At 42.6% G+C, this 14,974-nt stretch overlaps 1 protein-coding gene across 1 annotated transcript in view; it reads left to right on the top strand.

Moving 5' to 3' along the window:
* The first annotated feature begins 1,326 nt into the window (after nt 1-1,326).
* The window catches only part of LOC137658131 (mitotic apparatus protein p62-like), a 28,039-nt gene continuing 14,391 nt past the window's right edge, over nt 1,327-14,974 (top strand). Inside the window, exons 1-3 of the mRNA XM_068392816.1 lie at nt 1,327-1,481; nt 7,670-7,773; nt 8,427-8,555. Of these exons, the coding sequence (XP_068248917.1) occupies nt 1,445-1,481; nt 7,670-7,773; nt 8,427-8,555 (270 nt within the window). The 5' untranslated portion in view covers nt 1,327-1,444. The remainder of the gene's footprint in view (nt 1,482-7,669; nt 7,774-8,426; nt 8,556-14,974) is intronic.

Below are 14,974 nucleotides of genomic sequence, written 5' to 3'. Positions count from 1 at the left end.
GTAATTAAAAATCCAATTATCTATTTATCTATTTAAGTCATTTCTAAGATATGTTTAAATTAAGTGTTTATTTTTTAAACAAATGTATGAAATGTGTTTTATCTATGAGGGACGAATAATTCAGCAGTAGACCTCACGCTATAGTGCGAACGGGAGGTAGACCTCACGCTATAGTGTGGTAGACCTCACGCTATAGTAGCACCTAGGGATCTATAAATATTCCTATCTAATTTCTCTTCCTCTTGTTATGTTAATGTCTTTATATTTTATTTAGAAATATTTATTTTAATGTTATTGCTCTTCTTAAAATATTTTACATTTCCTTGTTTCCTTTCCTCGCTGGGCTATTTTCCCTGTTGGGGCCCCTGAGCTTATAGCATCCTGCTTTTCCAACTAGGGTCGTAGCTTAGCAAGTAGTAGTAATAATAATAATAATAATAATAATAATAATAATAATAATAATAATAATAATAATAATGATAATAAAAATAATAATAATAATAATAATAATAATAATAATAATAATAAAAATAATAATAATAATAATAATTTTAATAATAATAATAATAATAATAATAATAATAATAATAATAATTTTAATAATAATAATAATAATAATAATAATAATAATAATAATTTTAATAATAATAATAATAATAATAATAATAATAATAATAATAATAATAATAATAATAATAATTTTAATAATAATAATAATAATAATTTTAATAATAATAATAATAATAATAATAATAATAATAATAATAATAATAATAATAAAAATAATAATAATAATAATAATAATAATAATAATAATAATAATAATAATAATAATAATAATAATAATAATCGTGATGAAATTGAAATCGACATTTTTTATAGAATTCTCATGAAGAAATCTATATAATAATAATAATAATAATAATAATAATAATAATAATAATAATAATAATAATAATAATAATAATAATAGTCGTGATGAAATAGCTATCGACATTTTTTTTATAGAATTCTCATGAAAAAATCTATATAATACACATCAATGAAAGTAACCGTGCGACAGAGGTGCCATTCATACGATAATTATCCTACATGTATGGTTATTTTAGGTCCAGTACGATGTACGATACATACCTTAGGTATATACATATGTGTTTAATTAAACAATTATACTAAAATATTTTGAAATAAGTCAATCATGTAACTCTTTAATAATTATATTGAAACTGTGTACGATAATTTTGGTTGAAAAAACGACAATTCTAAGGCTCATGTACGATAATCCAGTCGAAATAATCTGGCACCCCTGCCGTGCGATGATCACTGCTCAAATTTAAAATAAGACCCCATTTGTTGTTGTGATCGTGAAGGGAGAGGAAGCATCTCAAACGGCTCCTATCCTAACGGCTCACGTGTTACCCGCGCTTTTTCTCCAATTATAACCATGGCGAGAGGGGGATTGGAAAAGTCATTCTTTTGGGGTAAGCATATCACAGAAGTATTTCATTTCTACCATTGCAGTATGTGTAATCATTTGCATCGATTACAAGGCATGTCAGCGAGGAGTGTTCCAAGAGAAGCTAAATGTTAGGCTAGTTTGTAGTCGCGTCTATCTGTTGGGTTTGCTTCTTAATAGAAATGTTATAAGCTGGTATGTCGATACGATGCCTTATTATTAACGTCTGTGGTACATTTTGGATAAAGAATAAGATTAGAGTTCACTTAGGCTTGTGTAAGGCTACAGATGAATAGGTTAGAATTCAAATTCACGAATCTGTAAAATTTGTATACGATCGGGGAAACATTTCTAACAGAAAATATATGGTTTCCTGTAGTAGGTAATGTGATTTAACCGTATTTGACTTTCATTTCAATGGCAAATATAGAAAAATCAATTCGGCTAACTTCATTCTACACGGAAATTAGTCAAACCAGTTGTTCTGTTTGGATGCTATTGAAATGAAGCACAAAATCGGTGAAATCACATTATTTTCGGGTAGTTTGTAGCGTGCCGGCCACCCCCCCCCCCCCCATATTTTGTTTATTATCGCTCCCACTGTTATCTTGTATAGAATAAGATCGTTTGGAAATGGTCTACGGATCTTAAATATGTGCTTAATCGCACACTTTTATGTTTTTTGCCGAAAACCCTAAATTACCTGAAAATTTATGTGGCTCGAGTTCTTACTCCGGCCACGAATCTTCTCGCTCCCGTAGTTCATAAAACTAGCTGTAGTTGGCGTTACGATAGTGATAGCACCGCTGTAGTGGCAAATTACCGAACTAAACGCGGCCGCGGTACTTTTGAAACGACCCAATGAGACCCCACTTGACCTGCGGATTAGCCTAAGGGCAATTTTTTGCCCAATCAGAATTCAAGATTTCAAAAATCTCGATCATACCATACCTCACTCGAAGCACGCTCGTTCTTTCTAGTGCAGACACCATGACGTCCGGTTCTACATCTCGTGTTTGTGAAGATATAATTAAGTTCGATCAAATTAACGGCCCTACTTTTTTTCAAGTGTTCAGTTTCATGGCCACTAACAATTTCAGTGATTATTTGTATTTCAAAGGCCTGTTAGGTGAATGTGTTCTAGTTGCAATATCGGCGAAGTCACTAAGAAGTACGACGGCAAATCAAGAAACGGTGAAAACACGTACTTTTGGCGGTGTAATTATCCCAGTTATCGTGCCAGGATATTTTTATCCTCATCTGTGGTTTTGTTTATAAATTTCCCCAATACACCGAATATCTCCCGGTCCATCCCGCCCATCGAATGTCAGAAAGAAGATCGGGACCCGAAGATCGCCAGCGCGCCTCCCGAAGATTCGGAATTCAGCGATTACGAATATTGATCATGTAGGTACACATGGATTTCAGTATTTAACTATGTAGTTAATGTTATTGTTGTGTAAGGGGGGGGGGTCCGGGGGGGCGCAGCCCCCCGGGTAAGGACACGGCTTTTAGCATAGGTTAGGTGGGTTTTTTAAGTTAGCTTCTCCCGTCGTACTCGTAGGTAAGGACACGGCTTTTAGCATAGGTTAGGTGGGTTTTTTTAAGTTAGCTTCTCCCGCCAAATTCGGTTTTAAAACGACGGCCACAGTTCAGGATATTCCCGTTTTCTACGAACTCGATTTTAGAACGGCGGCCACAGTCCACCCCACTTTATAATATTCCCATTTTCTATGGTTGGAAACGGACCTGGCCGTCACCCTACAATGGCTCCTTATTTTCTACAGGAAAACATTTTCTGTTCAAAATGTTTTACCATAAATGGTTCTTGTACCACCATGGGCTCGCTTCGCTTGCCGAAAAATAAAAACACCAAGCTCTGTATTTACTGGCGGTACCGTTCAGCTGCTCACGCGATCAGCAATGTTTTACCCAAAATCTAATGGTTCTTGTTCGGCAGTGGGCTCGCTTCCCTCACCGAATAATGAAAACATCAAGTTCCGTATGTACTGGCGGTAATGTTCAGCTGCGCACGCTGTCAGTAATGTTTTACCCAAAATCTAATGATTCTTGTTCGGTCGTGGACTGGCTTCGCTCACCGAAAAACATATATTATATGGAACAAGGGTAATTAACTTAACGGAAACTGAAATAGAAAAGTTGCAGAGAATGGAGTGTATAGAAGAATGTTAGGGGGTGTAAAGAAAACAGCAATTGTAGCCTTGAGAGGGGAAGTAGGAGCATCTGCTGTGAAAACAAGGGTAATGGATGGAAAGCTGAGGTACCTTAATAGTATTTATAAGGGAGAGAAGGACTTACTAACAGCAATAGTCGATGATATGGAAGAAAAAGAGAGGAAGTGGTGGATGCATGTGAAGAAATATGCTGAAGAATGTGGGATGGCGATGAGAGAAGTCAAGAGATGTACGAAAGAGGACATAAAGAAGAGAATGGGACACAAGCAAATGGAAGTGTGAAATGGAGTGCAAGGGGAGTCTAATTTTGTATAAAAACTGGAAAAGTGAAATCAAGGAGGAAGTATATGACAACACATTTTTGTCAATTTTATTCAGAGCAAGGACAAACACATTGGGCTTGAATATAAAAAAGACACCAAGATGGAAATATAAACTGTGTATTCTGTGATGTTGAAGAAAATGCTAACCACTTTGTTATATTGTCCACAGTTTAGTGATATAAGAATAAAAGCAACTGAACTCCAACAACCATACGAAGAAGATAGTACACAAATAGTTGGAAAATTCCTTTTTTATGAAGAAAATATTGAAAATAAGAAAAGTGTACTACAACAAATGTGGATGAAAAGAGAAAAACTAATGAAAATAAGGAACACAAAACTAAAAGACACAGAGGCGCTGTTGCAAAGGCAAAGCCTCAACCTGAACCTGAACATCAAGCTCAATGTACTGGCGGTAATGTTCAGCTGTGCACGCTATCAGCAATGTTTTACCCAAAATCTAATGGTTCTTATTCGGCTGTGGGCTCGCTTCGCTCATCGATAAATATAAGCATCAAGCTCCATATTTACTGGCGGTAATGTTCAGCTGCGCACACTATCAGCAATGTTTTACCCAGAATCTAATGGTTCTTGTTTGACCGTGGGCTTGCTTCCCTCACCGAAAAATAAAAACATCAAGTTCCGTATGTACTGGCGGTAATGTTCAGCTGCACACGCTAACAACAATGTTTTACCCAAAATCTAATGGTTCTTGTTGTTCGGTAGTGGCCTCGCTTCCCTCACCAAAAAATAAACACAGCAAGCTCCGTATGTGCTGGCCAGCGCTAGTGTTAAGATGCGCACGCTAACATCAATATAACTTTAATGATGAACGGCATTTACTAACCAGGTATTAAATTTAAAGTAAAAATAATGACTTACTTCATGTTCGGGACGTCGAAGGCCTGGGTCTTCCAGCAAGTGTTGCTCTATCTGAGCTGGCGAAGGGTAGAGACGAAAGTGTGAATTACATCAGGTGTATCATGGTAATTTCCATGAAACTTCCCTGCGGTTTTTAAGTATGGATAACTACAACCTTTACACGTTTGTATAGGAAGCTCCATAATAGCGCACGAAAGGAGTAGAATACGAACAAAGGCTTAACAGGGACAAATGTTTTAAAAGGAAAAAGATTTGGGAAGGGACTAGAAGATAAAAATAAGAGGGGAGGGGAAATATTAACCTCCCTGTGGAAACTTTCCATACGTATGGGCACGTGATTAGTTAACGGAAACAGAATGGAGTCTACAAAGTAAACTTGAATGAACTTGCTTGGGAAACTTGTTCAGAGACAGTATTTATGTGAAAACTGGATGTGATAAGGTAATAACAACAGGTATGAAGGAAAAACGGTAAGATAAAATGAAAAGAATAATAAACATTTAATGGTAATGAATCAAAAGGCTGTAATAAGGGAGAAAACTGTTAAAATGGGTATGGAAACAAAGAGAAATATTCAAGTGGGTATTGCATGAATGAATGAATAACAATGTTATTAGAGAGGTCAAGATACCTAGTATATTTGAATAACTAGGGTAAAATATGATATGTCCACGTGGGTATAGCATAAACATATGGTATTAGAAGAATGGTATGATAAAATGCAATATGCCCATGTGGGTATTGCATTAAAGAATGGGTACATACGATATTAGAAGGGTCAGATCAAGAAGAATACTTGAATGATGTGTGTAAAAATGGAGAGTGTTTATTTAGGCTGTGGGTCGTTTAGGCCGCAATTTTGAGAACCTTTCCGTGACCGTAATCTTGAAACTCTCAAAACACGCTATTAATTAAATTCAAACAAAACTTCAAAAGTCTCAATCTCAAAAAATAGGTAAAGCAATCCATGTTTAACGAATACTCACGTATTATGCAAGTTTTGAAGACTAACTTTGAAGCTAATTTCAAGAGGGCCTGTGGTGCTAGATTATATTATTATTATTACTAGCCAAGCTATATCCCTAGTTGGAAAAGCAAGATGTTTTAAGCCCAAGTGCTCCAAGAGGGAAAAATAGCCCAGTGAGGAAAGGAAACGAGGAAATAAATAAACGATATAAGAAGTAAAGAAAACTTACAAATGAAATATTTTAGAAAACAACATTAAAATTCATATATAACTAAAAAGACTATGTCAGTGTATTCAACATAAACCTTTCCTGCACCTTTGAACTTTTGAAGTTCCAGCGATTCAACTACCCGATTAGGAAGGTCATTTCACAACTGGAATAAAAGTTCTAGAATACTGTGCAGTATTGATCCTCATGATGGAGAAGGCCTGACTATTAGGATTAACTGCATGCCTAGTATTACGAAGAGGATGGAACTGTCCAGGAAGATCTGAATGTAAAGGATGGTCAGAATTAGAAAAAATCTTATGCAACATACATACATACATTGGCATGCTGATAGATAAGATGGCAGCGAGTCTTTCCACCAGACGATTGCATCAGCTGGTTCAGAGAGGTGCCACTGCCATTTCTATTTTGGCGTGACTTTCTGGCTTAGTGTTGGAAATGCCTTTATCTTTCTCATTGGAGAAACTCATTTGATACAGGTGTCTCCACCAGCAATCCCTGCCTTAGTCCTAAGTTTCCTAGCAGTGTCTTGGGACCAAGTTAGGTCAAGGAATGAATGGTGACCCCTTGACTATGTTCATCATCATATCCGTTGTGTTTTTGTGATAGATAAGTGAAGTATGATGGCTCCACTATCTTTCCATCAACTTATTGCAGATATTTAAGCAGGTTTCTTGCCATACAATACCTTAGAGTGGTCAACCAGGCACACTTTTGGCAGGAGTAATGTATTAGTGAACTACTCAAGTGATGAAGACGATTTATAAAGGTAGAGAGCTCCCATTTGCATTAGGAAATGCTTTTCGGGTAGTTAAGCTTCACGGTATTGAGTGTTCGCAACCTATCTCGGGTGTCAATGTTCTTGGGAGAAACCCAAGACCTATCAAAATAATGGGTATTTTATCAATAAAGCTAAAGTTGTGTCTTCTATGTAAAATATGGTTCAGGAAAGTACAGGAAATTGAATAGCTATGTACAAAATATGGTTAGGGAAATTGAATAGCTATGTACGAAATTTAGTCCTAATAATATACAGTACCAATATTTTTTTTTACGTGGAATGCTCTATACTTATCCCCTCTAATTGGTACTTTAGTAGCAAATATTTAGTCCTTTTAAGTGGCAAGTAATGTTATGATCAAACCTTCTCAGTAAAATTGTCCATTTTTTTTTTGTTGTAAGTTTTTGGTTAATGGTAGTGTAATTAGGGATATTTTTTCCTTATACTTTATTGTATAATTCAATGACTGACTGTACTGTACATTATTAGAAAATTGCTAGGCCTTTTTTTATATTATTATTATTATTATTATAGAAATCTATAGCTTTATATTGAAACTTAAACATTTTATTATAATAATGTATATGTTTTTAAACATTTTACTGTAATAATATATATGTTTTTTAAATTTAAGGTGTGGAACCTTTGTACTTTTAACCAGAAATGTACCGTCTTTTAAAAATAACAGCCATTGTAAGATAATTAATTTCAAAAGTAGTCTACACCTGGAAAATTGGCATTTACTTACAAATATTGTACTGTACTGTAATTAGTAGATGGTCTATTCTTCTATTTTCTGTATGGTACAGAATTAAAGTAGTGCTTGTTTTTCACAGGGGTGAAGCTCGATTCGTCCAACAAAGAAGTAAAGTGGGACGGAACCACAGTAGAGAATGAAGAGGATTGTACAGTCTGCGCGCACACACTTTCTCTTCGCCAGGTAAGTTTCTTTGGTTTTGGTCACACCTAATTTCTACTAAGGGTATGTGTGTCTGCGAGAGAGATTACTACTACTACAGTACTTAGCTACAACCCTAGTTGGGAAGGCAGGATGCTATAAGCCCAAGGGCTCCAACAGGGAAAGTAGCCCGGTGAGGAAAGGAAAAAGGAAACTACAAGAGAAGTAATTAGAAATTATAATGAAATATTTTAAGAAAAGTAACATTAAAATTGAAAAAATATAAATTAAAAAAAAAAAAAAACAGGAGGTAAAGAAATAAGATATAGTGTGACTGTGTGTACCCTCAAGCATGAGAACTCTATCCCAAAACGGTGAAAGGCCATGGTTCAGAGGTTATGGCACTATCCAAGACCAGAGAACATTGGTTTTATTTTTGAGTGTCCTTCTCCTAGAAGAGCTGCTTACCATAGCTGAAAAGTCTCTTCTACCCTTACCAATAGGAAAGTAGCCACTGAACAATTACATTGCAGTAAGTTAACCCCTTTGACCATATTTAATACAGTATACATTAAACTGAATTACGACTATCTAAGTTATTATTCAAGTACCCTATACATGTGTCCTCATGTATGTTATCATGTTCTGCTCACTTATGTAATACTGTATTGAAGTATATTTGATTTTTCTTTCAGGCTGTACTAGGTCCAGAGGCTAGTGAAGATCATGTTGTTGAAATAGAAACTACAGGTTTCGATAATAAAAAAATTAGAATGCCAGTATGTGTGATGAAGAAGGGAGGTCCACATGTTATAAATATTGAAGTAAGTTTTAGTTATCTGTTTGTATTTATTTTTTTAGTGAGTGCATTTTCCTAACTACTGTAGACAAAGTTTTTTTCATCACAACCCCTATTACTTATATATGACTGCCCATGAGAATTGCATGTATTTTCCATTGTTTATATTTCAATATCCTGTTGAATTGATTTGATTTATTGCTGTTCCTACATGGAAACAAACCCTTGTCCTTTAATATTGGTATGATTTCCCCGAAGCTGCAACTGCCATTAAAATTCATAGCAATCTGTGTTGGTAATTACTGGTGTGAAGTGGATATGAATGTGTTGAGGTGGTTTGGCCATGTTGAGAGAATGGAAAATCGCTGTCTGCTAAAGAAGGTGATGAATGCAAGAGTTGATGGGAGAAGTACACGAGGAAGGCCAAGGTTTGGGTGGATGGATGGAGTGAAGGAAGCTCTGGGTGATAGGAGGATAGATGTGAGAGAGGCAAGAGAGCGTGCTAGAAATAGGAATGAATGGCGAGCGATTGTTTTGCAGTTCCGGTAGGCTCTGCTGCTTCCTCCGGTACCTTGGAAGACCGCAGAGGTAGGAGCAGTAGGGGATTGAGCGTTGCGGAGGTTCATCTGTGGTGGATAACGGGGGAGGGTGGGCTGTGGTACCCCTAGCAGTACCAGCTGAACTAGGTTGAGTCCCTTGTCAGGCTGGGAGGAATGTAGAGAGGAGAGGTCCCCTTGTCAGGCTGGGAGGAATGTAGAGAGGAGAGGTCCCCTTTTCTGTTTCATTTGTTTAATGTCGGCTACCCCCCAAAATTAGGGAAAGTGCCTTGGTATATATATATATATATATATATATATATATATATATGTGTGTGTGTGTGTGTGTGTGTGTGTGTGTATGTATAGATAGATAGATAGATATATTATTATTACTATAGGGTAAGCTACAACCCTAGCTGGAAAAGAAAGATGCTATAAGGCCGGGGGCCCTAACAGGGTATATAGCCTAGTGAGGAAAGGAAACAGGGAAAATTAAATATTCTAAGAACAGTAACATCATTAAAATCAATTTGTTCCGTAACCGAAATACAAACCACGCTATTTACAAAGGGTATTACTTTTAGCGTAGCTGAAATGGCGAGCCATTAGAATTTAACGAGGGTGTATTACCCCCGCGCTAGTTAGCGGGGGGGTAGGGGAGTGGTAGCTAGCTACCCCTCCTCCCCCTCACACACAGGTGAATACTCACTTTCACTTTTGGCTCGGACTGTGACAGACGTCTCTGTCTTGGTCCTCGCTTGGCAGCCATTGTCTGTTTTGTCTTTACTTAATCGCTTACTTTTCTTTTACTCAATATATATGTAAACATGTTTTCATGTTTGTATATATATTTGAGTATAGAAATAAGTAAGTTTCCTTTTCAGATGTGTGTGTGTAGTGTACGATATCTACGTGGAGGCCTCGGCAGTTAGGCCACCACGGCCTAATTTTATGGGTTGCGATCGAGTTTGACTTCGGTCTTTCTCTCTCTCTCTCTCTTGAGGTCGTTCACCCTTTTACTATGTTTTACTACGCCCTTGTAGCTTCCTTCCCGTGTGGGTGGGGTTGCTACGCCGTACATTTTGTCTCAATTAGTTTATGAATCTAATTGTAGTTGTTAATTTTTCAGCTTGTAGAACGATTCCTTTCGGGGTTTTCGTTTTTTTCTTTAGTGTTCATTCATTTTTAAATTACATAATTACATAGTTACATAATTATAATTGTTATAATTCTGTTTTGGTTACAGCTCTCCTTCCGCGAGTGTAAGTGGTTGTGAGGGCACGTGCCTATTGTGTAATTCTTGTTCCTTTTCCTCGGGATTCCTCTTCGGAGCCTTCCCGGGGGAATGAATGTGTACTAATATTATTTGTTTTATTTTTTACAGTTACCGATCTAGTTCGTTTCTGTAATATAGCAACGGTGTGAGCTGTCTGGTTGAGTCCTGGGGATTCGGCTGTTGCTGCCTCCCCCTTGTATTGTCGTCAGGGGCGTGTCTCCTTCTACTGGTAGTACTCCCGTGTCGACGGACAGCTCTCCAGTTCATTTTAGAACAGTCAGGAGGCTTGCCTCCTTGGGCGGATAACTTTCCTTCCGAGGGAAGTTTTTTCCTGTCCAGGCTTGAGCTTTTCCTCTTTTGGGGGGTTCTTCTCTTGCCTTTTTTTTCGTGCGACTATGCTCTTGGTGCTGAGCGGTCGCACCTGCAGTTTCGCTCAAGGGGCTGGGCAACTGCAGGATCTCCTCTTCGGAGGATTGCCCCTTTTAGGTCACTGGCTGACCAGTCTCTTCCACGAAGTGTTTCTCTTTCGTTCGCGAGAGAGTACACTCATAGAGACTCCTCTTCGGAGGTTTCTTCTGTTGCTGTTGCTGTTGGCCTCCCTCGCCGTAAGGCCCTCCGTCCGCCTCGTCGTAAGGGCCTCTCATCTCCCTATAAGGGTGTTTGAGGCGCCTTTTTGAATCTCCGTTTGCAGCCTACAACTTCTTTTTCTCGATCTTCCGTCTTGGTGCAGATGGACAGCAGTCTAATCTCGTCTTCCGACGGGCAACGGTCTTCCCGACGGACAACGGTCTTCCCGACGGACAGCGGTCTTCCGACGGACATCAGTCTCCCGGCGGACAACGATCCCTTCGGGGCAAAGGGTTGCCCCCACGGGGGTTCTTCCCTTGCGTGTCAGGGTTTCCCTGCGCGCCCTTCTGTTCGTCAGCGCTCTCCTGTTCGTCAGCGCTTTCAGATGATCTTCCCTGCAGTTCCTGTTACGTGCCCTGTGCGCCCACGTTCGCCCTCGCGATCTAGAACTTAGGTTCAGGTCGGGGTTAAGGACTCTTCTTCTTTGCGCGGGCTTCCACGCGTAGCCTTCTGCTCGTCAGCGATCATCAGCTCGTCAGCGATCATCAGCTCGTCAGCGATCATCAGCTCGTCAGCGATCATCAGCTCGTCAGCGATCATCAGCTCGCCAGCGATCTCCGGATCGCCCACGTGTGTTACAGCTGGCACGCCAACGTTCTCCAACACTTCTGAAGGAACATGGTTCGCCAGCTACTAGCTCAACTGCGGATGCTGATCGCCATCGCGCGACCCTCAACTGCAGATGCTGATCGCCATCGCGCGACCCTCAACTGCGGATGCTGATCGCCATCGCGCGACCCTCAACTGCGGATGCTGATCGCCATCGCGCGACCCTCAACTGCGGATGCTGATCGCCATCGCGCGACCCTCAACTGCGGATGCTGATCGCCATCGCGCGACCCTCAACTGCGGATGCTGATCGCCATCGCGCGACCCTCAACTGCGGATGCTGATCGCCATCGCGCGACCCTCAACTGCGGATGCTGATCGCCATCGCACAACCCTGAACGATTGCCCGCTTCGCATGCTGCTCCTCATCGCACAACCCTGAACGATCGCCCTCTTGCGGATGCTGATCACCATCGCACCCTTTCACGCGATCATTCACCTGCGCATACTGCTCGCCATCGCACAACCCTGAACGATTGCCCGCTTCGCATGCTGCTCCTCATCGCACAACCCTGAACGATCGCCCTCTTGCGGATGCTGATCACCATCGCACCCTTTCACGCGATCATTCACCTGCGCATGCTGCTCGCCATCGCACAACCCTGAACGATTGCCCGCTTCGCATGCTGCTCCTCATCGCACAACCCTGAACGATCGCCCTCTTGCGGATGCTGATCACCATCGCACCCTTTCACGCGATCATTCACCTGCGCATGCTGCTCGCCATCGCACAACCCTGAACGATTGCCCGCTTCGCATGCTGCTCCTCATCGCACAACCCTGAACGATCGCCCTCTTGCGGATGCTGATCACCATCGCACCCTATCACGCGATCATTCACCTACACATGCTGCTCGCCATCGCTTACCGCCAGCGATCTTCTTCACCTACGCGGCAGCACGATCCCTCGCCGTCACGCCCATTCGCCTGCGCGCCCGCGCGATCGCTCGCCTGCGCGCCCGCGCGATCGCTCGCCTGCGCGCCCGCGCGATCGCTCGCCTGCACGCCCTCGCGACCGCTCGCCTGCGCGCCCTCACGACCGCTCGCCTGCGCGCCCGCGCGACCACTCGCCTGTGCGCCCGCGCGACCATTCGCCTTTGCGCGACCGTTCGCCCTCGCGCGACCATAGTTCGCGGCGAATTCCACAGCCGGTGGTAGCAGCAGGGACGCGTGCTCCTAGGCGGCACTCGGGATCACCTCCATCCAAGCACAGGTTGGTAGTGCAGGACGAAGACAGGTCAGTACAGCATTCTTCCCACCTTCTTTTCAGGCAGGAACCGTCGTGTCCTCTCCAAAGGATCGCCCGATCCCTTTCACCTTAGCGAGGATTTCGGACTCTGTGTCCTTGGAGCAGCAGACATGGTTTGATCCGCTGGCACGGGCGTTAATGAGGTTTATGAAACCAGCACTCACCGGCCAGGGTAACAAACCAGCGGCTGTCTCTCCTACGCTGAAGAGAAAGAGAGGAGTGGACTTCGTGGTGACTTCCCCCAGGGCGAAGTTGGTTCCCAAGAGGTCGGTCTCGAGGGTCCCCTCTCCTGCACTAGTACTCTCTCCTTCTCCCGCCCTGGAAGGAGTTTTGGCGGGGGGGCTTTCCGTTGAAGATTTCTCCATCGGACAAGGGGTGACTGCTTACCTCTTCCTCTGGGAGCTTACCAGGTTCTTTCCCTCCTCGGTTACGGCCCGAGGTTTGGTTCAAGGAAGCTACAGGAAGATCAAGGGTACTTTCCTCCTCTCGAGCTCAGGCACCTTGGCCTTTCGTCGTTAAGTATCTACTTGCGGACAAGCTCGATGTTGTACCATCTGGACGCACTGACTGAAGGCTTCCTTCGGGTGTCTCATCTGTGGAGGTCAACGACCTCAGACACCCTTCCATCCTTGAGAAGAGTTTTGTCTTTGCCCAAGGACAGAGACTTAAACATCTGCTGTGCGGAGTAAATCGACTTCCGGTTTCACTCCTCCAAGGCGCTTTCTTCCAGACTCTGCAGGGCTCCAGCTCCCTTTTCTTTCAACCACGTCGGCCTAAGTTATCGGCTACGACAACTGGGACAAGGTGTCCAATTGCAGTTTCCTCCTGTCAGGAACAGATGGCACGGGAGACTCCCCCGGGGGGGGCATAGTCCTAAAAGGAGTTCACGAACTCTAGGATTGCAGGTTTTTTCGCCGGGAGGATGCTTAAGGTTACTCATCCGAATGACAGCTTCCCGATGCCCATTCCCGCACAATCTCTGTGAGTAGCCAAGGATATCGCGCCTGCCGTCTCTGTCAGCGAATTCAGTGTCTCTGAACCTCTATGCCATAGCATCAGCAGAGTTGCCCGGTTGGGCAGAATGATCCATACCTTAGGCGAAGGTCTTCCTTAGGATCATCGACGGCTTCACCCCCGGCCCCCTCAGTCGATCCTTTCTTGTAAGGAAGGATCTGAGAGGGGACGTCCATAGTCGACCTCTCAGCCCTGATCAAGTTTGTCGAACAAACTTCGGCCAGCGTAGACCAGCAGAATCGATCAGACTGGTAACGAGGCGACAGGACTCCTTTAACCCTGGATCGGAAGGACGGGTACTTTCAGTTTCCATTCCATCCATCTTCCAGGGTGCTCGTCGAATTCAGCCTAAACTGCAAGTATTCCTGCTTATGATGCAGTGTGGCTATCCCGCCGTGGCATAGCAGGTTTGTTTCCCCAGAGAACTCTCCCTGCCTTCCTCTTGGCCGCTCAGGTGCAGACTTCCGCCTCCTCTGCTGTTTGGAGGGCTGGTCAACTCCGGTAGGCTCGGGTTTCGACCTGATTCAGCGCCGGGAAAAGCTTCCGAATGCTGACCATGAGTGTGGGCTCATGGTATTTTGCTTGGAGCCTTCTCTTCCTCTGCCTCAACATCTGGAGTATCTGGCCATGATATTGAGTCAACCGCCTTACCACGTTGGAAACCCCGCTTCTCGTCCGTCCAGCGAGGTTAAGCAACGTCGGTACTTGGATGGGTGACCACCTGGGGACGCCAGATTCTGTTACCACATCCTCCGAGCCTTCCTTTCGGTTCACCGTGGCAAGACTGAGGAGAGTCGCAGTACCTGTTCTCAGTCAAGCAGAGTTTTCAGCCCTACCTTGGAACGTTTCCTAGTTCTTCTTTCCTCATTGACCCGTTTATAGTCCGAACGGTCGCCTCAGGATAAGTTCCATGTGGGGCGATCCAAGTTCCGGTGGCTTCAGGCAATGTTTAACCGGACTCCCTGGCCCTATGGGACCAGCGGAACTATTAAACCTGCAATGGGTGTTGACCTATGGAGCCTCTTGATGGTAGTGGATATTCTCGTCCTTTCCCCACATTCTTGATGCGGTTCTCGGACTCGTCAAAGGAAAGGGGGGGGGGGGGCATGTTCCGGTCCAGGCCTATGGTC

The sequence above is a fragment of the Palaemon carinicauda genome, chromosome 19 (genome assembly GCF_036898095.1).
Source record: "Palaemon carinicauda isolate YSFRI2023 chromosome 19, ASM3689809v2, whole genome shotgun sequence".
In the NCBI taxonomy this organism is placed as follows: Eukaryota; Metazoa; Arthropoda; class Malacostraca; order Decapoda; family Palaemonidae; genus Palaemon; species Palaemon carinicauda.
Note: the sequence above shows the minus strand (reverse complement) of the source record. Positions and strands in the feature narration are given on the sequence as shown.